Raw genomic sequence first — 27851 nt, 5'->3', positions numbered from 1 at the left:
TACTTGTAAATCCGGCCCTGATAGGACAATGTCAAAACTGATGTTTTTAACACAAAGGGCACAAATATGTATAGAACGATCTCGCTCATTTGTTTCGATTCCACATAATGACGTGTCCCGCTAGTAATAATTGTTCTTCTATAAAATTTCTCGATAAACAGCTACAAGCAGCATATATCATTACATTTTCTTTTATTATTAACTATTTTCGCCCTGTGGGCACTAAGAGGGTCTCTTTTAACAGGTCCATTATGGGTTCGGCCAGGCCCACAGTGGGTGGTGAGGGATAGGGCCCGACATAACAGAACGAACCATTTCTCGAAAAATCCCCGATTTCTCGACCCGTCTGGATTCGATCCCGGGTCCCCAGAGCGGCAAGCCACCACCTTGACAGCTTGGCCATCCGGCCGTTTATATCATTATATCGGACAGTAATATATGATTAATTTTACATTACTAGTTACAAGCGACCCAGATAAAGTAGCTATTCTGTAAAAGTGCAGCGTCCTTATAGTTTATGAAAACGCCAATACCACAAAATTTACACATTAAATAAAATTTGATCTTTGCTGTTAAGGAATTTTAAAATTAAAACGTTATTCGTAACCTATTTTCATATTATATCTTCACGTTGTTAAAAATTATTTATAGTGACGTTTTAACAGTATCTTATTGTATAATATTTTTATATCTTAAATTTATTATAGTATATAAATTACCATGTTATATTTTTATTCTAAAAATTTTAATGACAATTTTTTAAATTTAAATTTCAAAATAAAAATACCGATAGGGGATGTTAGTGTAGCTCTGAAGTCTCGTAAACCCACGTGAGAAAGAAAGAAAGAAAGTTTTTTTTAGTGTAGCTGAAATTCAAAATGGAGGTATGTTATGTTTTATATTTTAATTTGAATAAAAGAATATTTAAATGAGATTTTTCAGAATGTCATTTATTAAATAAAAAGGAAAAATACAGTAAATTTACGTAGCTTTTAAGTAGCCAAACTAAAATCATTTATAAGTAAATGATAACTAAATAAATTTCGGTAATCCTGCAGTTTACGATGTCAACATTGATCGATATAGTATTTATAAACAAATATATATATTATAATTATATTATTAATATAATTATATAATATAATACAGTCTACATATGTATATTGTATATTATTCTTCACAGTGAAAACCACCTTTGGTTTCATTTTTTTTTTATGTTAGCGATCAATGTTGATCGACGTAAACTGCAGAATTATGAGATTTATACATGATATATCAATTTATATTTAAATAAAATTTTAATTAACTTCTGTTGCAGGAAGTTCAAAGCATTCGGTACATACATTAGTATTTCGTTCATTAAAAAGAACACATGATATGTTCCTGTCTGATCAAGCCAATCCTCCACCAAATGATGAAAAAAGGTATGCTTTAGTTCTCAATTTTTAGTTCTAGCAGTAAATGAAAATGGGTAGATGTTCACCTAGGTAGCCCCAATGACGATATTGTGTTTAACAACTTAGTCCATGCTACTGTGCCAGCTTTCAGTAGCCCACTTGACTTTTTGTGGAGTACTTGATGATATATAGTTGTAGGGGTGTGGGGCCCCCCCCCCCACCTGGGTGCTAAGGTGAGAGTGATAGCGAGCACCGAGCACACATTTACATGCGAAGCGTAGAGGATAGTGGTAGACTGATACATGTTAAAAACTGATGTTTGGAGACGAATATCACACGAAAGGTTGACAATTGTGGGGTGCTGTGACTTATGTAAAAAATACTAAATAAAACATCGATTTTGTTAAAAAAGTAGTGAAAACGACCATTGCTTTGACGATGGAGGTGCCACTATTGGGGCTACCTAGGTGAACATTTACCTGAAAATGTTTATATAAAAGTGTATATGTATGTTTGTTTACTTATTTCTTAAATATTTTGAAAATTGCAATATTTCAAAGATTTTAAAATTAAACTTTCTAAAACATTCACAAATAATGAATTACAAAAAAAAATATTAATGAAAATAAAATGTTATCCTTGTTGAAAATTTATTTTAATAATAATAATTACAGTAGAGAGTCGAAAATCGGAATCAATTGGGGACTGGGGTTGTTCAGATTAGTCATTTGTTCCGATTACCAATTATGTACGAAAAAATATATTAACCTGTCCGATGTTCAAATTTTTCTCCGTTGCGTGTCGCTTTGTGTTGAATTTTTATTCGTTGCGTGTCGCTTCGTGTTGAATTTTCGTCGATTTTAAGCCTAACGAAAATTTTTATAATAATAATCGAGGCTATCGTATTGTTAAAAATTATTTCTGCATTTTGTACAAACAAAATAAATATATTGAAGAATATAAAAACATGAAAATTATACTTTAGAAGTAAATCTAGTATCAAAAACGTTCGATTCAGCACGACACAGTCCGACTGAAAATCATTCCGATTACCGGCGGTTCCAATTACCAGAGTTCCGATTAACGACTCTCTACTGTATAATAATTTAAATTGTAATACTTTCTAAATATTTTTAAATATCTGACGACATTTCGTTGTCAGTCTATAAATTTAAATTAAAACATTGTATGATATTACTAAAAGTAATACTAATTTTGATGCATATAGGTCAGAATATATTGGTATATATAAAAAGTAGGAATAAGTCAACACAAAAGGATTATATGAAATAAAATGAATTTCTGTATCTCTATAAGAAAATTCTAACACTACTATCTTTAATGTAAAATATTACATGTAATAGGACTTAATTTAAAAAATCAATTTTAGTAATATTGTACCTTATTATTTTAATTAATTAATAGAAAGATATTTAATACTTTAATATGAATTGTTTGTTTATAACAGTGAAGCATTTAAGTTAAGTATTAAAGGCAGAGATGAATATGGTCCAGTTATGCATCTTGTTAAAAATAATCCAGGAAGACAAATTGATGATGATATGAGAAAAAGTGATGATGATTCATCTACAAAAAGTGAGTATAATACAAATCTAAATGTAAATTTGAATAAATCCACATTTATTATATTCTTCACTATACTTTTTAGGAATAATTATTTGTCTGTTTAGCATTGCAGATGCTAACCCATGATGCAGAGAATGAATATTAGTTTAATTTTGTTATTAATGAAGTTTTGAAATAATAAAAATGAAAATATTTTAACTCTGAAATACAAAGCTGCATAAAATAACTAGAAATATAACTAGCAAATTACTTGATAATACTATATATAAGATCAAATCAAAACCTTATAATATTGGAATTTAACTAAAAAATAATAGAAATTTTTATTTTTGATTTAAAGAATATAATTATGTGTCATTGATGTATACTTATTAGTAAAAGTTAAAATGAAAGCAAATAATTATTTAAATCATTTAAAAGGTTTAATGAACAGTAGTAAGAATTCCTAATTGAAAAATTAATATTTGGCCATAATAAATTTACAATAACAAACTATTTTTGATGTGTATAAGAGATATTCATGATTTATAGCTTTTCTCATTATACTGGTTTTTGCAGCTTTCTTAGAAATGCCAACTAATAAATGGAAAGCTTCCTAAGCAACATAAATTACATCAATTGTTGAAATCTGCTGACGGAGGAACCAGAATTGTTTTAGGATTTTAAAAATATTGAATTAGTCAAAAAAGACATTTGTCAGTCAATAAAGTGGTTCAAGAAAGATGAAATAAGAATTGCAAATCATTTTATTGGAATGTGTATTCATGGTTCATGGCTTTCATAGAATGTAGCTCATCTAAAAGTGAGAGAAGCTTCCCATTGTCAATATCCCTCCCTGATGTTTTTGAGATCTCTTAGGTTTCATCTTTAGATTTTTTTTTTTTTTACTTTCAAATAAGAATTCTAGTGGATTGAAATTTAATTCAAAATATTAATTTTCAAAACAATTAAAAATATACAATGTTAAGTTTTAACTTGTTTTATTGTTTTAGAGAGTTAAATTATTTAATAAATTGTTTTAATAAAATGTCTTTTTTAAAAATTAGTTTGAATTTATTTCTAGATTCAAATGATCGAAACCAAGAAATGAGAATAAGTTCAGAATTAGACATGCAGCCAATGTATGATAATGAAGCACCACCACCTGGTGTAGATGATTTTTATGTTCCTCCAATTCTTCCCCCAGCTGGAAATACTCCAAATACACAAGTAATATATTGTTTTTATCTAAATCAAAGTCAGGTCTTTAGATTAAGTACAAATTGAATAATTTTTTGATTCATGAAAGTTTCATTTTTATAAATTTCTTAAAAATCTGGAAAAATTTATTTTTATGATTAAATTATTTCAATAAATTTAAATAAAACATTACTTTTAATTATTTAGCTTTAAATAGATATTTAAAAACATATTATAAAAGTTAAACTATACATCTATACATTCAAACTCCAGTTATCCAGAAGGTGATTACCTGGCTTTTTTCATGCCTATAATGAAACTTTCTATTTTCATTTGATCATGATAACTTTTTCTCAAAGAAAGGATGTAGAAAATTGCTTATAATTTGTATACTATTTTATTATTAAATTAATTATAATTTTTATATCTTTGCTCCATAATGAAGCTCATAAAAAAACAGTATTTGCATTAATATTCTGAATTACCTTTGTGCAATCAAGGATTAACACAACCATTTGTCATCCATGAAAACATGAATTCATATAATATGCAAATATGGATTTAATATGTTAATATTGGCAAGATTGGTGTATTGTATAAATCTGCATAAAACAAGACACTAGTGTACTGTACATGGTAGGGTCAAAAATAAATCTAACTTTTATTACATTAATAGTACAAGTCTTTCCAGACCATCTTCAAAGTAAGTTTCTTCTGCAGTTGTACATTTCTGTCAGTATCCATGCCACATATCAAGGCAATTCTAGAAACATTTTGAGGGGAAATCTTTAACAGTTTTTGCTCCAGAAACAACCATTCAGTTTTCATTGGTTGTTTCTGGTTAATGACTATCTGGCCAAGAAGGGCATAATAATACTTCCTAGATCACTTTATTTCTTGATTTTGTCTGTGAAGTTGTTCTATTCATAAAATGAAAGGGAAATTGAAGGACTAAAAGTTTTAATTAGTAGCAGAAGATCAAACTGCAGCAATGAAATCTTACAAAAGATCACAAAAAATAGCTTTCAGGAATGCTTTATCAAGTAGTATGGATTTCTATAACATATTACTTGACAAAGAAGCTGCAGTAGAAGCTTATTTTGAAAGTCATGTGTTGTAAGAGTTTCTCTCTGTATTAAATTAGAAGTTCAATTTGTATGTGTGAAAGAAGATTAAAAAATTTTATAATTGCTGAAAAAGTATTAAAATTTTAAACATAAATATTTACTATAAATTGTAATTGGTTATTTTCCTTCTATTTTAATTTTGAAAAGAGACTAACTGATGAATACAAATAAAAAATGACAACTAAGTTGTAAGTATTCATTGCTAATTTAAAAAATTAAATCTTATTTTATTTTAGGCTATTGTACTGGCAGGACAACAACAACAACAAACTATTATACCTAAGAGAGCTCCTGCACTATTGAAACCTCAATGGCATCCACCATGGAAATTGTATAGGGTAAATTTGTATTTGTAATTAATTGTACATAGTATAACTTTTTTTACAATTATTAAATAATTAATTTTGTACATGATTAACTTTTTAATATTTTAACACATCTGAAATGTAAATTTAATATTAAAATAATTTTTAGGTTATAAGTGGTCATTTAGGATGGGTTCGATGTTTAGCTGTTGAGCCAGGTAATGAATGGTTTGCAACAGGATCCAACGATAGAATGATAAAAGTAAGTTTTGATTTTTTAATATTGAATTGATAAAAAACAATTATATATTTTTATAATAATCAAATAGTTATATCCAGTGCTCTTTTTCTAAAAAAATATTACTGTTGTATATACTACTGTTGTATATACTATATGTTGGATACTATAGGTATATGAGGTGACTAAAAATAAAATTTTTTGTTTTAGAAAAAATGTAACTGACTAAAAAAACAGTGTTTAAGACTATTAATTATTTATTTTCTTCATAAATTTACACATTTGTATTGTAGCATTTACAATAATTTTCAAATTTTTGTATATCGTATATTAGTCATAATGAATTTTTGTATTCATTATGGCTAATAGACTGGTTCTCAATTTGCTTTGTTTATTTTTACTGTGCCAGTCACAGGGTATCTTGTCTGAACATGTAGAAGTTTTCTTACTGAACGACTGCTGGTACTAGGTATGCCGAAGTGGCCAAAGGAAGACCATAAGGTGACTTTTGGATGAATCCTTTCCTTCCCCCTTTTTAGTTAGAACATGTTCTAATATAAAGTGGAAAAGGAAAAATCATTTGATCAAGAACAAATCAAACCTTTGTGTACATCACTACTAATACTGTATTTATCAACACTAGTGTTATGCAAATCAGTTATCTATCATCATGAGTCTGTCAAATTTATAGTACAAATATTTTCTGCATTTTGGTTTAATAAAGTATTAAAATAGGTACCTAATTATTATTTTTTACTTACATATTACATATTTTAGAATTTATTATTAGTTCGTTTAATTGGGCCAAAATGAATTAGTTCTAATGTGTCCCAATTAAGCGGAATTGACTGTATATATGTATTTTATATTTCTTTTTATTATTCTGTCTGTTTGTTCATTAAGCATTTGATAACTAACAAACAAGTTGCTCTATACACCAACACCACCTCATAGATGTGTGAACGAGACACTGGGATTGTTCATTATCAAGTAGCATTGTAAAGGAATTTTGCCTATTTTTCTGAGTTTAGGGATTCTCCATTCTAAGTTTTTAGCAAAACAGATTAAAAATAATCAAGAGAAACAAATTAGAATAAAAAGTTTATCAATTTTACTTGTTATTAATCTCTCAACATTTGGAAGAAAAAACAAGGGAGATGACTGTCGTTTCTCCCTTTTCAACTATTATTGAGTGACAGTTGTTAACCTTATTCACATCACATGGCACATGGACACATACAGTTCATACTAGACAAGAGAGGAGGAGTACTAAAAATAATCAAGCTTATCTCTCATTACATCAACTTCCCCAAGAATAAAATCATGATTGGTCAGAAAAAAGAATAAAACAAAAGGGAATAATAAGGGAGAGGAGAAAACAAAGAGAGGAGATGAAGAGTGAACACAGCATACGAGTTTAAGAGAGTGAACTCTGAGAAAACAGAGCCAACACAACAGTAGAGAGCCACACCAGAGGAGAGGGTCAAATCTAGAGGAAATAGTCAATGAAAAGAGAGAGATATGGAAGGATAAGGAAGAAAAGAAAAAGAAACCAAAGAGAAGACAGAAGGTCTTTGAAGAAAAGACAACTCTTTTCCTGGTATGTTGAGTCACAAAGTTCAAATACCCCTCTGCTAAGTAGCCCCTGGGCTTAATAGAATGCAAATAGGCTAACTTCTGAGGATAGACTAAAGCTATCCAGATACAGACATATTGTTATAGACAGACTTTGTCTTTAATATTAATTTTAAACTTAATTTTAGTGTTATGTTTAGTTTTTGTAATAAATTTTCCTTTGTTTATTCTTGTGTTGGTTTAGCTGATGTTATGTTCATCCTCCTGAGAGGCTTATTCCTGGACTTTTGGAGTGATTCTTATCTCGTGTCTTAAATATCTGTCTTTTCTAAATTGGTCTAAATTGGTCTAAATTGGAGGTTTGTCCGATAATACACCATCTGGTGGCAGGATCTTTAAAACTTTTAGTTCACAATTATAATAGTCTCCAAACCCCCACACAGCCATCTCTTGTTGAATTTAATAATTATAAATTAATTAAATATAAAGATGTGGCCAATATGATTAAATGATTAACTAATTTAGATATAATTAGTCTGAAAGCAAATATGGAGGCCTGAATAGTCAATTAGCAATGCACCTGCATGGTAAGCAGGAGTTGTGGATTCGAGTCTTGCTTTGGACTCATCTTTTCTTCCAGAATATTTTAAGTAAATTCTATAATTAAATTCAACAAGAGACGGTGGCCTAATCACCTACCTCTTGCCAAATTATGTAATAATTATTTAGGCTAAATAGCCCAATAAAGGAATCTGGCTGTTCATTTTGTATTTGAACTAATTATCAGGTTTGTTATATTTATTATATACCAATAATTATTTTTGAAATAAATAATTTTAAAATTTGTTTATATGTTTTTTAAGAATTTTTTTTTGATTGTATAGATAAATTTTATATTGTCTTTGAAAATTGATAATTTTATTGTTTGTTTTTAAGATTTGGGACTTAGCAAGTGGAAAATTGAAGCTTTCTCTCACTGGTCATATCAGTGCTGTGAGAGGATTAGCAATAAGTCCCAGGCAACCATATTTATTTTCTTGTGGTGAAGATAAGCAAGTGAAGTGTTGGGATTTGGAGTATAATAAGGTAATTATAAAATATTCAAATGAGTTAGTAAAATGTAATGTTAAAAATTTCTTTTTTTGGTGTCATATAACTGATAAGTGCTTCAAAATTATTGTTTTTAAATTAAACTGAAAAAAATTAATATGATGAATCTTGATTAAAGATTAACATTTTTCCAGTAATTTATTCCTCAAATAACTTTTAAATAGCTCTTACAGAGATCTTTGTTAGTGTATTGTATTCATTATACAGGGTGTTTTAGAAAAACATCGCAGATTTTAAAGGTAAATAAAGAAGGGCTGATAAATTCTAATCAGATTTTTATTTTGTCATTTACAAGTGCTTGGAGTACAGTTTGTTTTCACTTAGTTTTGAAAATGATATCATCTAACTGATTTCCAATACACATTTGTAGTCAATTTCTGAAGTTTTGCATAACCCAGCATGTCATTTTCTGCATTATTACTTCAATTTCTTTATGAATAGCAGCTTTCAAATCATAAATGCTTTTTAATCTGTGTGTGCAGACCTCAGCTTTTGGATAACCCTAGAGAAAAAGTCTCAAGGGGCAAACATAGAGGCCACCCAATGTCATCACAGAATGAGATCGAGTGCCCTTGAAACAGTTTTCCCAAAACTTTCATCGATCTCACCACATAAGTAGTTACCCCATCCTATTGAAACCACACATCTGTATTTCCAAGTGTGGTGAGTTTTGGTAATTTTACTGCTTAGTTCAGGAAACCAAATATTTTTTTATTAGAGAACATTTTCATTTCTTTTTAAGAACATCTTCAGCTTCAGTTTTCTACTGGTAAAGAACTATACATTCCATTTTGAAAACTGAAGCTAAAGATGTCTTTAAAAAAGAACAAAAATGTTGTTGGATAAAAAAACAATTTGGTTTCCTGAACTAAGAAGTAAAATTTTTGTTATTAATATGGAGCCAAGTTCATTCAGCATTTATTTGGATAAGTTATATATGATTCATTTGGAGATATTTTGATTTTTGAATTTTTAAAAAATAAAAAAGATATTTTTATGATCATAAAAATAAAACTATAAAATATATTTACTGTTGCAAAATAATTTTTTTATGTAATTGTAAAATTTTACAAACAGTTTGTGAAATAAATTCAAGGTTTTCATATTTTTGATTTAGACCACTTTTGTAATCACTGATACATTTACAAATTGTATGAATATACAGTAGAGCATCGTTTATCCGAATCAATTGGGGACTGGGTTGTTCGGATAACCGATTATGTGCGAAAAAATATATTAACCTATCCGATGTTGAAATTTTTCTCCGTTGCGTGTCGCTTTGCATTGAATTTTCGTCGATTTTAAGCCTAACGAAAATTTTTATAATAATAATCGAGGCTATTGTATCGTTAAAAATTATTTCTTTATTTTGTACAAACAAAATAAATATATTGAAAAATATAAAAACAAAAAAATTATACTTTAGAAGTTAATCTAGTATCAAAAACATTCGATTCAGCACGACACAGTCCAATTGGAAAGCTTTCGGTTAACCAGCTTTTGGATAAACGACGCTCTACTGTATTTATTATTATTATTTTTTTTTTTTTGGACATGAATATAATTTATGATATTTTCTGTTTAGACAATGATATTAATTTGTTTCTTTATTTTTTTTAATTTTAAAGAACTTTTACATATTATTACATATCATTAAAAATACATAAAAAATATTAGTATAAGTTATGAAAAAAATTTATATAGTAATCAAATTTAATAAATAAAAATTTTATGAAAATTTCAAACATTATATATTACAGGTAATTAGACATTATCATGGTCATTTGAGTGGAGTCTATGCATTAGCACTTCATCCAACAATTGATATTCTAGTAAGTGGGGGAAGAGATGCTACAGCAAGGGTAAGTTGAAAATTTTATTGAGAGATAATAATAATAATATATAGTAAAACTAACAAATATTAGCTAATCCTTCTAATGCTTCATAAATATTTTATCAGATACTTTTATAATATAGAAAAAAGTCTGTTTTGTTGGTTAATAATAATAGTTGTAAATTTTCTAGATAATCTATCATCATCTGCCATTTTGCAATTATCTGTTATATGATTTTCTAAGATTTCAACTAGTTCTTCAAGATTCAGAAAATTCTTAATGTTCTGAGGTTCTGGTGTTATTTCATTTCATGACAGTTTGTTGTTTGACAATCTAATATAATGAAATTTTTTTATATATCTTCTTCCTAGTTATTGTAATAGAATTTGCTAATAGTAATTAAAAAATAATTATATTGCCTTCTTTCCCTTAATACTATTTATATTTTAGGGAGGATTTCATAATAAATGATGTCATGTTTCTTTGAAACTTTTGTTTTTTTTAATCTGCTTTTGCTGTATATTATTGACTTCCACTGATAACTTCATCTGATATCTTTTCAATTATTTTTATAGTCCAGATCATATTCTTCCTAACTTTATCTCCTTTAATTTTAGAAAGGGGTGTGTTTAGAATAGTATTCTAAATGAGATATTCTAATTTAAAAATGAAGACAATGGCCCAACATAAACATTTTTCTTACTTAGAAGCTTCCCAAATCATATATCATAGATAGATATTATGTGGTGAATTGCAAAATATGGAAGCCATTAATAGAAACATGGATTTTTTTTATTATTCTTTCTGTATTCATGAAGAATTAAAAAATTTTATATTATTTCTGCTAATGTGAAATTGCCCAACATCGATTAGTGATTTTAACAGAACCTTAGTTTCAGTCTTTTACAATTCTTAATTGCTTACTTCAGTGTCTTAATTGCTTGTTAATATATCGGAGGAAACAACAGAATGATAAAACGGAGGAAACAACTTTATTATAAAAATTGAAGTGAATAAAACCGTTAGAATCCTTGACTGGAATTGACCATTCTTTTTTGTATCTGAAATAATTTCTATAATTAGAAAAATATTGCATATATATTCTAAATTTGGAAATGGTCTTTTGTTTGAACATATTCAATGTTTATATTTCTTTAGTTTACATGTTCCGTAGACTGAATATGTAACATGTTCCCATATATATTTATTTTATTTTGCTGCATTTAATGTTATAAAGAATGATACAACAAAAGAGTAATATCTAGATTTGAAAAGTTCAAATTAAAGTAAAATATATATTGTAATTTTAAACTTTTTATTTCTGAAAATACACTTTATTTCTATAATAATTTATTAGATTAGGTTAGAAAACTACTTCAGTTGAAAATAATTGATAATTTTTTACATATTTATCATTTATAACCAAAAAATACATAATTTTATTTCCTCATAGGTTTGGGATATGAGAACAAAAGCCAATATTCATACTTTGTACACTTGCTACAGTATTTGTATGTCCTGATAGTGTCAAGCAGTTGAACCACAGGTAACTAATTTAAATATAATATACAAAATTGTCAGTAAATTCCAAAAAATTTAACTTTCTCATTGCTAAAATAACTAATATTAAATTATAAATTAAGAGTACATTTAAAAGTCTTTATGTAATTATATTTAAACAATGATCAATTAAATTGCAAATCAGATAATCAGACTATCAATTATCTGGACTATTTTTATATGTTGGGATTAAATGTTGAGATTTAATGATTGAATGAATTTGTTATTAGAGCCAGATGAAGTTACCATTTCATAATAACTTTAATACGTATTAAATATTAATAATGTGTAAAGTTAAATCATTGCAGAGAAATTTAGCTTGCAGGGATTGCAAGTTTAAATCTGTTATCATTATGTAATTTTAAATTTGTCAATTTATAATGCAGTAGTCTACATTACTAGATACGTTACTATGATCTGTCCAAGGAAAGATGAACTTTTCAAATTTATTTTCAATGAGTGGTTAGTTAATCTTGTTGACAGTTAAGACACATTATGAAATGTTTGTCGTGCTAATAATAATGCTATAAAGCAAATTTTAACGACTAAAGTAAGTATACACATTTAAAACTAAACTGAAACTCTAACACATAATGGCATTATTTTTTGCAATTTTGCTAAACTTTATATAGTGTTTTCTAAACAATAATTGAATGAACAAAAGCAGAATTTCAGCATCCTATTTCATGGCCTGACCATTACAGTCCATTAGGATTTATCGTATTAATAAGCTCATATTTCATTGAACAAGTTATAGGTCTGTGAAAGTAATGTTACTCTTTAGCTTGCAATTGTAGATTTAAGTATGCATTAAATTAATTTTTGAGAAATGAAAACCAAAATAAATGTTTGTATTTATTATCTTTTGGTCTCAGTCTATTACTAATTCTAAAAAATAATATAGATTTTTGCTAATTGATGTTATTACTATATGTAGAAAAAAAGTTCTTTTCTGTATGTTTTTTGAACATATTGATAAAGTAATTTATATCATATTTATTGTATTTGTGTGTTTAAGTCATCTTTGAATAGATATTTAGATATTTTAGATCAATAAAAAAAAAATGTTAACTATTATTAAAGAATAGAACTGGGATATTTAATTTTTATCATTTCTGTAAGCTTCAAACACAGTTTTGAAGTGAAATGGCTAACTTCTTGTTAAAGTTTTATCAGTTCAAAAAATTTCAACTAAATTCACTGAAAAATTAGTTTTTAAAATAAATGAAATGTAATAAATAAAAAATTTTCTCAAGCATTAACTAACATCCTTATTCCAATTCTTTAAAATTTTAAACAAGTGATGATCTTTATCTTCTTCAAGTGGTGATGATGATCTATATTTTTTTATCATCACATAACTTATGAAGTATATTACACTGTTCTACAAAAACAGTTTTTTGTTTTTCTGGAGTAAAAAGTTGTGTGTGATACATATTGCAATTTTTATGCCAATTTCTCATCTGTGTTTAGATTTTCTTAGTCGGGGATAGTTAGGAAAACTTTAAAATTCCAATTATTCAAACATTTTGGTAATGGATTTTAAGATTTATATTGAGTATACTCATGAAATAACTTAATCAGTCTTACTTTATTCCTAGAATATAATAACAAAAATTCATAAATGAGGTATGTGACATAATATTCACAAAAATTTTATTATATAATATTTATTCTGTGAAAGAATTAATAAAATCTTGCATATAAACAAAATGGTTTTTTTTCTGGTGACTGTCAACATATTTCTTGTTCAATACATAGCTTGCATCATTCCAGAAGTTCCTGGAATACCTTTGTGAAATCCGTTTTTGATCAACCACCAGAAAATCATCTCAATATCTTCTAAATTTTGTGGCTTGACCTATATGTCCTCTTCATGGGAATCTTGAGTTTTGGAAACAATTCTAGCAGAGCTAGGTCTGGTAAATGAAAGATGCAGTATTGTTATCATCTAGTGTTTTCTCAGAAATCAGGTTATAATTATTAAGGTGTGCATTAGCATATCTTCATATGACAATAGCATAATATGCTGCTGTTGTATGAAGAGTCAATAGACCATTCTTCACTTCAGTGCAAAGTGGAGCACATCAGATATTTTTGAGTGGATGATCCATTATCTCCTTGAGAACAGATGATTGAAGTTTGTTCTTTAGACACACAATTTTGTTGGTGTTGGTTATAGAGGGGCATTTACTTCTTTGGTCACTCTTCAATGGTTGGGATAAATGGTCATCCTTTTCAGCTTTGATATTCCATCTCTCACAAAGTGATGAGATGAAAAATTTGCAAAGCATATTTATTATTCAATACAAATGAATCAGAACTGAGGAGGAAAATAACAGTTGCTTACTAAGACATCATAGTAAGTATTTCATGTATTACACAATAGATAACACAATAACAATATTTTTTTTAAATTGTTCAGGGAACTTTCTGGATAAATTGTGCTATATTTTCTTCTATATTTTTAATTATGCAAAAAATTTAGTAAATAATAAATGTATCATTTTTTCTGATATTAAAAATGCAATTATTCATTATTATTTTAAATTTATTCAGGTAATGACAGGCAGTCATGACTGTACCATCAGGTTATGGGATTTAGTTGCTGGAAAATCTAGAGTTACGTTGACACAACATAAAAAAAGTGTCAGAGCACTTTTGATACATCCTAGACTGTAAGTACTTGCAAAGTTAAAATTATTGATTAGCTCAATGAATTTTTATGAACTGTAAAACTGTAAGGAACATACCTCATTAATTCAATGGATTCTGAAATGTTCCTACAACAAAATTTTATAATTATTTATATTCTATATTTTTTATATTAAAAATAATGAAATGTTCTTAGTAAATTAATCACTGAAATAAATATAGATATAAAATACTTTGAATTTAATAGTCATTATGTATTAACATTTATCATTATTAAATCAAACAAGATAAAAAATAAACATTAAGTGTGTATTATGCTGTATACATTTTGTGTCAAAATGTATGAAAAATAAATAATTATGGAGGAATGGCAGGAAATAGATAATTTACTAAATTTCTGTATTTATTAAAAGAGAGAATCTAAAAATTTTCTATCAAAGAATTAAACAACTTAATGATTTTTTTAAACCTTTCATTTAATTAATTTTTATAATTTTATCGCAATTATAGTTTGGTTATCATCTTTCAGTTAAAAATGTTGATTATTTTTGATTATGAATCAGTTTTGAAGGAGATTTAAAAGAAAGTTTTAGTTTTTCAGTTTCTGAAAATTATAATGGCTAGATTTAGAGACTTAATTCTAATTATTTAAACAATTCTCTAACTGCTATATATTACATAGAATGAAGTACAGTAGACCCCCCCCTTTATAGCACGGTAGATACATTCCATGTTGTATGAGTCACTTAAATACATGAGCCAATCACAGCCCGGCACGTGTGCAGTTTAGGGGCTACGGCTGTTTGAAAGGTTTTCTTTCATAAAATTAATTGATTCTAGGCTACTTTGACTCAAAATTTCCAAATCATGTATAATTTTTTGGGAATAATTAATATAAACTATGCTATAAATAAAAAATTGTAGGATTACTTACCGAGTGTGCACCGTTCAACGACGCCATTGCTTAAGCTTGTTTACATCGCGGAGCGGCTCATCGAACGGCTGACGCGTGTTTCCTGATCAGCGAATTTTTCTGCGAAAAATAACTTAACTTTGGAGACATCATTAATAAAAATATAATTTTTATGGCCGTTGAATAATAAATGTTTTTTAGTAGGTCCAGTGCTCATTTAAACTCAACAGTTTGTACAATATCCGCTATTGGTCCAGATTCGACCAATCCTGTCACGACATGAGTCGGTGATGACGTTTTACTGTGTTATACGAGTCTCTTTTAGCATGTTTATACGAACACGATCGCAATTTTTTTGCATTGTTATACGAACCCATGTTATAGGGGGTCTACTGTATATCAAATTTTTGTAAACTTTAATTTGACCTGAATATAATCTAATTTGTGTGTTTACAGTTATATGTTCGCATCTGGAGCACCAGATAATATCAAACAATGGAAATGCCCTGATGGTAAATACATACAGAATCTTCAAGGGCACACAGCTATCGTGAACTGTTTAGGAATAAATGCTGACAATGTCTTAGTATCTGGAGGTAAATTTTTTTAAATAAAATTTTGCTGATTATTATTTTACAGTTTGAAAATGAATACATTTATCCTTGTATTTAAAATTTTGTAGGAGATAACGGAACACTTTTCTTTTGGGATTGGAGAACAGGTTATAATTTCCAAAGATTACAAGCACCTGTTCAACCAGGTTCTATTGACAGTGAAGCAGGAATATTTGCCTGTATGTTTGATCAAAGTGGTAGTAGATTATTGACAGCTGAAGCTGATAAAACTGTCAAAATATTTAAAGAAGATGAGACGGCAGTAAGTTATAATTTTATATAAATATTTACAGTAGAATCTGCTCATCATAATTACAGATATTTGTAATCAGTCATATAATGTTATACAGTCTATATTTTGGGAAATGCTAATTTTGATATCTCGGCAGATAAGACGATAGTTGAATCGTAAAAACAGGCCCCCAAAATCTGGGGTCATCTTATAGGACAGATACAAAAAATTAGATTGTCCATTTTAATTTATATAAATTTACAAACTATAATTATTTACTAGTAGAGAGTAGGGTATGTGCACAAAATAGAATAGCCCATACGTTGTTTTTGTGAATAGTCAAGGTCATTACCCGAATGCCGAATCAGTGCGAATGCTTGCAACAATCGCAAGGCGGTGCTGCCAGATTCAAGAAAATAAATTTGTCCATTTGAAAAATTACAAATAGGACATAATTCCGTATATGCTATACAGTATTATTATTCAGATGATGATCGCCGATCTAAACTAAATTCATAGGCTGTGGATAGTTTGGGGGTCGTCTTATAGGACAGATATAAGCTAAAACTATAAAACTTTGACGAAAATTTATATCTCATATTATCTGTCGAGATATACAGTATTCCTTAAATGAAAATACTTTAAATACAATAAGCAAAGTTTTACGAGTTTGTTCTATTTATTATCTTCATATAATGTGCAAATGTTATCAGCCTTAACCAGTACATTTAAAATTGAATGTTAATTGCGTTAATCATTATTTACTTGTAGAATGGTAATTAAATTGCTGGAATTTCTTACTTCAATTATATGCTAGTTGTAAAAGATGGTACCACAGAAAAAAAAAGACAAAATAACACTGAATGAATTACTGTTAATAAATCAAGTTATTCATTTTTAATTGTTTTAGCATATCTTTTTAATGTCAAGGTAAATATAATCAAAATTTCCAATAATTGTAATTTTTTACATATCCCACTTAATGTTAACAATAAAGAAGAGTCCCAAAGTGATTACAACAAGCAGATTCTACTGTGTTTAAATTTTTAAAAGTACAGTGGTACCTTGGTATTCGAACATAATCCGTTCCAGAAAGAGGTTCGAGTACCAATATGTTCGAACTCCAAATCATTTTTTCCCATTACAAATAATGTAAAATAGATTAATGCATTCCAATCCCCAGTTGATTCACTAGTATGTTTTTTATTGTTTCTTTATTCTTTAAAATAGTCGCTATCGTCGACTTAGCCATAGAATATTTGACAGCAAGATCCGAAACACGCCCTCCATTTTCGTGTTTAGCAATGATTTCTTTTTTCAGTTCGATTGTTGTTCTCACTGTTTTCTTTTTCACTTGACCACTTTCACTTTTATTCTTCTTGGGACCCATGTTTAAGGGCTAATAAATCAAAAGAAAAGGATGCTAATTCAAAAAATATAGCACAGCGTAAGTTAATGTGCATGCCAAACAATGACTGTCTCGTAAAGACCAACAACTGCCGTATTATCGGGCTAGCAAATGGCTATAGTAATATTAATAATTTAAGATAATTTGGTACTAGAGTTAGGCGTTAAGTGCCATCTCTTGCTAAATTTAATAATTGGAATTTTAATTAAATAATTTAAATAAATTTAGGCCTAACTGGACTGTCTCGTAACTGACGCCGCCGCCGTGGCGTTGGCGTTGACTTGGCGGGCTTTCCCGTTCGAGTACCAAAATTTTGTTCGGGAACTGGGGCATTTTTTTTTCGAAATTTTTGGTTGAGTACCGATTTGTTCGGGCTCCGAAACGTTCGAGTACCGAGGTATGACTGTATAACTTTTTTAGTTTAGAAGGTTTTAAAAACTGTTTTATGTTAGATGAAATGAATAGTATTTAAGTGATCTGATGATAACAGTTAGTTTTAAATTATTTATTATTATTTCAACATAAAAATCACTACTAAATTGCAATGTTTTCTAAATCTAAAAACATTCATTAATTTGGAAGAATATCCAAACTAGAGATTTCCTATACTTTCGTCTTGGCAAAAGACCTACAACTGTACTAGAAACATTTATATCACATATTGGTGGAGTATGAAAAATATTTGACTGTTTTGTGGTCACTAAGAGGGCATTTTTAATCATACTTGTTGTGAGTTTGGATGGTAAAAGATAGGGCCCAATATTCCCAGATAAACTGCTATAAATAATTCCTGAGGTTGCTTGTTTGGATTTGATTCCAGGTCCTCAGAGCAGTAGGATGATGCCTTAACTGCCTCAGCCATTTGGCTATCTATTGTTATGGACTGATAATAGTATTTTTCATATATAATTTATTTGATTTATTTTGGGAATATATAAACTTAGTAATAATATCAAAAATATAATTCTTTAAATAAAAATTATGTTGATTGTAGATTGTATATTTTCTTTTTGTTTATCTGTTATTATTTTATACATAAAAATACATAAAATGTTAAGGCATTTTTATTAATGTGTGTGTGTGTGTGTGTGTGTGTGTATGTATATATTATATATATATATTAATTATATATTAATAAATAAATTGACTCCCCCTCCTGAAAAAAATGAGTTTGCACCACACGTGCCGAGTGAATTCATTTTTTCAGGAGGGGATGACAACTTACTTTTGCTGTCCCACACTCCGATATGTCGACTTATCCAGTGGTGACGAGTTAAACAGTGTGGAGTAAACCAGAGTTTTTTAACATTAATGCCTATGTAAGTCGGCCGGGACCACAGACTACTGACTACTTAACTGATGGTGTCAAGTTATCCGGGTGTCGACTTATGTGGACTTGACTGTATATATAATATATTTATAATCAGTTTTTAGATGTGATATATATGCAAGGTAAAGACAAGAATTTATTAGCAGAAATATTTACACAAACATTTAAAGTATTCTGTTCAAAAATTGTTTATGTAATAAGGCTAATCAAATAGTCTGTCTACAACTGTTAACTTGGGTTAACAAATTCATCTGCATCTCTACAGAATCAATCTTGTTTTAGGACTTAAAAAAATAAAAGGTCTGTTCAAAAAATAACTGAAGTTGAAGGAGAGAAGGACCAATAAACTCCTTCAAGTACTCCCCCTATTCACACACTTATTCCATCAGTGTTTCCACTTTGCAAAGCAATCCTGGTAAGCTTCTTTTGGAATGTCCTTCAATGCTTGTGAAGAATTTGTTTTAATGTTATCAATTGTATCAAAATGGCATCCTTTCAGCACTGATTTTAATTTTGGAAACAAGAAAAAGTTGCTAGGAGCCATGTCTGTTGAGTAGGGAGGCTGGAGAGGACAGCAATTTGATTTTTGGCACAAAACTGGTAAATTGACAAGGCTGAGTAAGCAGGCATGTTGTCATGGTGAAGGAACCACAAGTTGTCTCGCCATACCTCTGGTCTCTTTTTGCAAATTTTTTTGCACAACTGTTTCAGAACACCTGCATAGTACTTAAAGTTGGCTGTTTGAAGGAAAAATTCAAAGTGCACAACTCCATTGAAATTGAAAAAACAGTGATCATCATTTTGACAATGGATTGAGACTGTTGTGCTTTTTTACTGGCATGGAGATCCCTTGCCAGCCCACTGTAACGATTCAAAATTTTGTCTCGTTGTCATAGCCATAAACCCAACTCTTGTCACTTAACATTCATGCAAAGGATCATACTTTGTCATTGTTGGGTTGTTGAAGGAGTTCCAGACAAATGTCTACTCAATTTTCCTTCTGCAGTTTTGTCATCAAAAAAAGGAACAAATTTTTCTGCAACCTGATGCATGTTCAGTTTTTTTCCATTAAAATTTCACATCCCTATTGCAAGTTCTCTCTTCACCCATTGTAACCTGGCTGAGCTGGCCATTTGGGAATTCCAGTCTTATTACCACCTCCTACCGATTCCTGGCTGTCGAGGACTCTTTTGTGTTTTGTTGTATTCCCACTGTATTCTGGCCGAGTTGGCTATCTGGGGATTTTTCGCATTGTTGCTCCCCACTGTAACCTGGCCGAGTTGTCTGTTGGGACTTTTCGCGTTCATTTTTAGTTATTTGTTTTATTATTTTTGTGCTTTTATACACCAACCCAGAATGGATTGGTATTTTCAGCAGCTTCTTGGGCATTGAGTCGGTTGTGCACGTGCTAGCTGCCAATTGCTCACATTTCCTGTCTCCCTAAAGGCAGTACCATGTGCAGACTTGTTCTCTGTATATATTTTGACCATACAGTTTTCTGTGGGCTATGCCCCATGTGTTGAAATTAAAGTATACTCAATAAATGGAACTTGACGGTGCCATGGTTTCCATTTCACACTTTCCTATCATTCTTTACTTTTCTCCTCTTCTCCATTCCTTTTCAAAGGCTTAGAGGAAGTAAGAGTTTATGCGGTAAGGTTCGGCCTTCTAACACTTTTAATCATATCATAACCCTATTGCATGAGAACTTGTAATATATGATATGTCAAACCTCTTCTGCAAGTTCTCTGACAGTCAGACAACGATTTGCATGCACCAGATCCTCGATTTTCTGAACGTGAGTGTCGTAAGTTGAGGTCGAAGGTCATCTTCAACTGATTGACGACCACTTTTGAATCAGATAAATCATTCACAATACTGCAAACAATCTAGAGCATTGCCTCCATAAGCTTGATTCAAAAGTTGAAATGTTTTCATAAAAGTTTTCAAACCTCATGATGCTAGGACACTCCGTTTCTGCCCAATTCAAAAAGATCAGTTATTTTTTGAACAGACCCCAAACTTGGTGGAAAGTATTTCAATACTGATGATAAACTGAAGGTATTTATTAATCAATGGCTCCATAATCATCCAATGCATTTTTCATGCAGCAGGCCTAAACAAATTTATTGCTTATCTATATATATAATCGAGATGAGTTGATAATATTAATTATAATAATAATAATAATAAATACAGACCAATTACATGTCTTCCAACACTGTACAAATTATTGGCATCCTGTATCGCAAACAAAATATACAAACATATTGAAGAACACGACATTCTAACAGAACAGCAAAAAGGTTGCCGTAGAAATCACAGGGATGCAAAGAACAGTTACTCATAGATTCAGTCATTCTATGGCAAGCACACAAACAACACAGAAACATACACATGGCATATATAGACTACAGAAAAGCATTCGACAGCATTCCACACAGTTGGATGCTACATATTCTACACATGTACAAAATACATCCATCGCTCATTGCATTCTTTCAAAACACTATGCAGCACTGGAGAACAACACTACATCTCAGGGTTAGTAACACTTCCATAAAACAAACCAAATTTTTATTAGGCGAGGAATTTTTCAAGGAGATTCCTTGAGTCCTCTCTGGTTCTGCTTAGCCCTGAACCCATTATCCAACATGTTAAACAACACACAATATGGTTACAATATCAGACACGAAAAAACAACACAGTTTACACTGTCACATCTCATGTACATGGATGACATAAAACTTTATGCATCCACACAAAAACAACTTCATCAACTCCTACAAATCACACATTCATACACCAAGGACATACAAATGGAATTTGGCCTAGATAAATGCAAAACACTTCACATAGAAAAAGGAATCCTGAAGAAAGAAGATTTTGCGCTTGGAAATGGAGACGTTATTGAATCCATGGAAGAGGGTGAGTTCTACAAGTATTTAGGATTCCAACAGGCCAAACTAACAGAACATACACAAATAAAGCAAAGATTAATTAAAGAATACCAAAGTAGATTAAATGCTATTCTCAGAACACAGTTAAATGCAAAACACACAGTCAAAGCAATAAACACATATGTCATTCCAGTTATACATTGGACTCACACAGATCTCGAGCAACTCCAAAGGAAAACAAGAACTACACTTACTAAGCATAAACAACATCATCCTAAATCCGCCACAGAAAGACTAACCCTTCCATGTAAAGATGGCGGACGTGGCCTGATTGACATAGTTAACCTTCACTACAAACAAATACAGTCACTGCGAGAGGTTTCTACAAAAAACAAGAAACATCAAGTTACATAAAGTGGTAACTCTAGCAGACTCGAATAACACACCATTAAACTTACACTCACATCATATGGACACAACACAACATATAAAAAGCATAGACACCATTAAGCAATTGTGGGCTCAAAAGGCACTCCATGGCAGGCATGGCATCCTTATGATCTGGCCCAGGATTTTGTTGACAAAACTGCGTCAAACAGCTGGTTAGCTCAGGGATGCCTCTTTGGGGAGACGGAAGGATTCATGATTGCCATACAGGATCAGGTCATAAATACTAAAAACTACAGAAAACACATACTCAAAGATACAACACTCACAAATGACACATGCAGAAAATGTCACATCATGCCAGAAACTATACAACAACATCACCTCTGGTTGCAAGCTCTTGGCACAGACAGATTATTTACACAGACATAATCAAGCAAATATAATACACCAAGAGCTTGCAAAGAAACACAAATTAGTAGACATCCACGAACCATACTACAAATACATTCCACAGACAGTATTGGAAAACAACACGCACAAAATGTACTACGACAGAGCCATAATCACAGATAAAACAATTTACCACAACAGACCAGACATCACACTCATTGACAAACACAATAAAATCACATACATTATAGACATATCCATTCCAAACACTCACAATATACAAAATGCATGTGCTGAAAAAATTAGCAAGTACACAGAACTCGCCCAGGAAATAAGGCATCTGTGGAGGATGGATAGGGTGCTTATTGTACCTGTTGTTCTCTCCTCTACAGGTGTCATACCACACACACTACACAAAAGCCTGGGCACATTACAATTGAATAGAAACACATACATCACACTACAGAAGGCCACTATATTGAATACATGTCATATTGTGAGAAAATTCTTGAATACAGACACACACACTGATACACTTCTTTAATTTCTGTTTTGGTTACTATGTCTTGACTTTGGTCCGGCATAGTACACAGCCACCGGTGTTAACCAAGTATATTTCACTTAACCCAACATATTAATAATAATAATAATAATAATAATCAGTGCAGAGCCCAAACAGTTAGGAGTTGAAAGTTGAAATTTGGTGCACAGGTACGGTACGTCACGAGAACGCACACTAAGAAGGGATTTTTCGAAATACCTCCCCAGGGGGCGAGGAACAGGATTAAGGCTTAACACTTCCATTAACAATGGAATTGTTAAGAGAAAGCGACGTGCAAGATGCAGTTGCAGTTTTTTCGTTTTTGTGGGAAATCGAACATATTTTTAAACCCATCTAAAAATTCTGTAATTAATCTGGAAACGGGTAACCCAATTCTTGCATTCTGCGAAAACGGGTAAGGTTGACTGTAACGTAATAATCTTAATTTTCGCTAAAATGGTTAGGAGTTGAAAGTTGAAATTTGCTACACAGATAGGGTACCAAATTTAAGTACCAAAGTGTTAAGTAACAATGGAGAACAAGAGAAAGCGACGTGCAAGATTTACGGGCGCTGGAGGGAAAAAAAGAGAGAGAGAGTAATATGTTAGAACATATTTGATTTTCAAATTTAAACAGATTAGTTCGGTTTTTCTGGACCTTTCTTCTTTAGAACATTTTAATGAAAATCGAACAATATTAGAACATTCGATTTTCAAATTCAACCTTTCTTTAGAAATACTTAAGTTTGTTGATGAAATTACTCTTTTTCTTTTGTGACTATAACGTAGTAATCTTAATCTTTGCGGTCGTTACTTTTGCCCGAGCAACGCCGGGCATACCTGCTAGTTTGGAATAGTTGTATAAATCAGATTTGTGGCTGCTACTGTATGTAATCGCCTAACAGTAGGCTTGAACAGTTTTTCACTTTAGCACTAATCTGTTTATTTTATGCAATATGAATGTTTATTCTATGTGAATGGATTGAAAAATCCATCCTCATAGAATAAAATTAAGAAATGTTTAGTTTATATTGATATTAAAAATTTAATAAAACTTAACAATTATCAAATATATAATACATACCAATTTACTAAAATCATAAAATTTCAATATCAATATAAAAAATATTTGATATATTATTTCTTTTCAGACGGAGGAAACTCATCCTATTAACTGGAAACCGGAAATAATTAAAAGAAGACGTTTTTGAAACACTTCTTTGTAAAAATAAACATATTTTTTATCCATTTTATTTACTCTTTATCAAACATTTCTGATATGTAAATATTTACAATACATGTATATATTCCTTATTGCCACATACAACGGTTAATAATTTGTAGAAATAAATTCAAATTGTCTTTAATTCTTTGGATTCTTATGATTATTATTACAGTAGAGACTCGTTAATCGGAATCGCTGGTAATCGGCATGATTTTCAGTCGGACTGTGTCGTACTGAATCGAACGTTTTTGATACTAAATTTACTTCTAAAGTATAATTTTCGTGTTTTTATATTCTTCAATATATTTACAGTAGAGCGTCGATAAGTGGAACCAATTGGGGACTGGGGTCTTTCCAGTTAGTGATTTGTTCCAGTTTCCGACTTTGTACGAAAAAATACATTAACCTGTCCGATGTTCAAATTTTTCTCCGTTGCGTGTCGCTTCGTGTTGAATTTTCGTCGATTTTAAGCCTAACGAAAATTTTTATAATAATCATCGAGGCTATCGTATCGTTAAAAATTATTTCTGCATTTTGTACAAACAAAATAAATATATTAAAGAATATAAAAAACATGAAAATTATACTTTAGAAGTAAATTTAGTATCAAAAACATTCGATTCAGCACGACACAGTCCGACTGAAAATCGTTCCACTTTCCGGCCATTCCACTTACCGACGTTCCACTTATCGACGCTCTACTGTATTTTGTTTGTACAAAATGCAAGAAATAATTTTTAACGATACGATAGCCTCGATTATTATTATAAAAATTTTCGTTAGGCTTAAAATCGACGAAAATTCAACATGCAACTGAGAAAAATTTGAACATCGGACAGGTTAATATATTTATTCGTACATAATCGGTAATCGGAACAACCCCAGTCCCCAATTGATTCCAATTTTCGGTTCTCTACGTATTACAGTGGAAAGAAATTGGTACATAAAATAAGATAAATACATGAACATATCAGATAACCAAATAAATAATAATGTTTTTTCAAATATGAATAAGATGTTTATATTTTTGTTTAAAATAATTTTACTCATCAAAATATTCACCTTCACGTTCAATTACACTTTTCTAATGGGAGGGCAATTTGAAAATACCATTTTTGTAAAACATTTCATTTTTAGCATTAAAAAACTGAGTTCTCTTTTATAGCTGCATGATTGTCCAAAGATAAGTCAGGAAAATAGGAAAGATGAGATAAAAAGTTCTCATCCCAATCATTATTTTGTTTCTTATAATTTCTGCAACACGTATGTAAGAATTATCTAGTAAAAACAAAATGCTTCGATGATTGATTAAGACAAAAACACCAAAGATGGCTGTTTTTGCCATAATTTGTCATAGCTGCTTACTGTACACATCTGCTGTGAGGGTTTGACCAACATTTAAGTACTCATGATAAACAAATACCCCTTGAAGTCCATCAAATAAAGTTTTTTTGATTTGGTGTCTGTGGAATGGGATCATTTGGTGATAACCAGTGATGACTACGTTTGTAGTTAGAGTATAAAATCCACTTCTCATCAGTATTCAAAATTTGATCTAAGAATTCTCAGATTTCAAACATGAAAGGATTGTGCAAATGTTGAGATGGTGTAATTTGTTCTCAGTGCTTAATGCATGAGAACCCACATACTTAAATTGGGAAAGAAATGGAAATTGTGTAAATGAAATCTGATTGTTTCATCATTTACTTGAAGCTCTTCAGCATCTGACAACGAAGGCCATTCAAACTGGCCAAAAACGTAAAAATTGAATAAAAAGAGCTGCATTTTAAAGGTTTGAGTCTCTGCAGTGTTAGTTCCAAGTTTAAATTCATAAAGCAAACATACATGTATGAATATTTTTTATATAAGTAATGTTAATCTTTAAAATGTTTATGCTATTGTGAAAATTCGAACCCACCGGAACCAAGCCGTTAATAATAAAATTATTTTATTACTTGGTTCCCACGGAGAAAATATGAATCAGGAGGAACAAGAGTCGAAAAACGCGGGTTGGTGAAACTGGAACTTGTGACCGAGAGAATAAAAAGGCGACGACAGAGAAAAGGGGGGTCGGTTACGTTTGTCTTTTAGACTGTGCGTGTGCGGACAAAATCGAGGGGAACCGCCTGAAATCAACGGAATATTGTCGACTACGAGGACCGACCCGGATCACGAGGTATGACCCGAATTTATGTAAACTCTCCCTCCGCAAATCCAGAAAGAGGCGACCGTCGCACGCCCCTTTTGTAATTATCTTGCTAGCTTAAATAAATTCTTGTTGTTGTTATTATCCGTTGGCTATGTCTTTTATTCGGGTATCGTCTCCGCCGCTCTATCGTCAGACCCATTCACTTCCTCCACTCACATAAAAATGCGTAACGCGTAACTCATCCGAACCGCCATCTTGACGTGGGCAGGTCTCACGGACCTGTTAGCCGACAAAAAGGAGGAACGAGACTTTGGCCGCCTCCCGGCACCCACACTATGTTTACAGTACAGAAATCAAGTAACGATTGAATAAAAATATAAATTTTGTTATGCTGTTAACTGACAAAAAATGCTTAGTCATTATGCACATAAATGGTTACTCAAACTATGACTCATTTGAAAGTGATATTATTTATTTGGTTATCTGATGTGAATGTCACTCTGAAAGTTTCCAGATATACAAAAACCACTGAATGAAAAAAACAGTCTGCAATACTTATGGCTCGGAAAATGTTCAGCAGTAAAGTTTAATAGCATACCTGTGTCCTTGAAATTTCCTGTGTGCAAGTTCCACCAAATCTGGATGTTGAATATTAAGCTGATGCGGGAGCATTTCTGAGCAATGATGTTTTACGACTTTAAATCTGGTTTGTTGGAGTTCCAGTGCCTCCACCATTTGCAAACAGAATTTCCTGATTCTTGTCCAAGTATTCTGGTGGTTCAGAGAATTTAGACATGGCAGAATAGCCTTAAAGATGAAGAGCGAAGCAGCCGACCTGCAATTGCAGAAACTCTGGAAAATGTGATTTGTGTTGAGAAACTGCTTAGAGAAGACAACTATAAAACACAAAAATATTGTGCACACCTTGAGTACTGGATCAGTGGCAGTGAATGGTATCTTACACAGTCATCATGTCAGGAAGATTGTGTCTTGATGGGTGCCACATTCTCTGACTGAACAGCAAAAAGAAACTTGTGTGGAATAGTGCTGCTATATGCTAGAAAAATTTCAACAGGAAAATTCAAAATGCATTTGGGACTTTGTCATTGGTGATGAGACCTTGATCTATCAGTATGACCCCAAAAACAACAGTCTGCAGTTTGGGTTTTCTCAAAGCACCACCTGTCAAAGT

The 27851-nt window shown here is 30.6% G+C and overlaps 1 protein-coding gene across 1 annotated transcript; it reads left to right on the top strand.

Annotated features, from left to right (window-relative positions):
- The first annotated feature begins 1297 nt into the window (after positions 1-1297).
- Positions 1298-24652, top strand: LOC136975135 (pleiotropic regulator 1-like). Its single transcript, XM_067270158.1, is given in 12 exon segments — positions 1298-1424; positions 2866-2993; positions 4048-4193; positions 5527-5628; positions 5765-5857; positions 8345-8494; positions 10279-10380; positions 11807-11899; positions 14473-14591; positions 15938-16077; positions 16164-16357; positions 24437-24652. Coding segments are annotated over 12 exon segments (1374 nt in total). The 5' UTR covers positions 1298-1377; the 3' UTR covers positions 24497-24652.
- Positions 24653-27851: the final 3199 nt, after the last annotated feature.

Source organism: Centruroides vittatus, unplaced genomic scaffold (genome assembly GCF_030686945.1).
Source record: "Centruroides vittatus isolate TY-2023 unplaced genomic scaffold, ASM3068694v2 contig_364, whole genome shotgun sequence".
Lineage (NCBI taxonomy): Eukaryota > Metazoa > Arthropoda > Arachnida > Scorpiones > Buthidae > Centruroides > Centruroides vittatus.
Note: the sequence above shows the minus strand (reverse complement) of the source record. Positions and strands in the feature narration are given on the sequence as shown.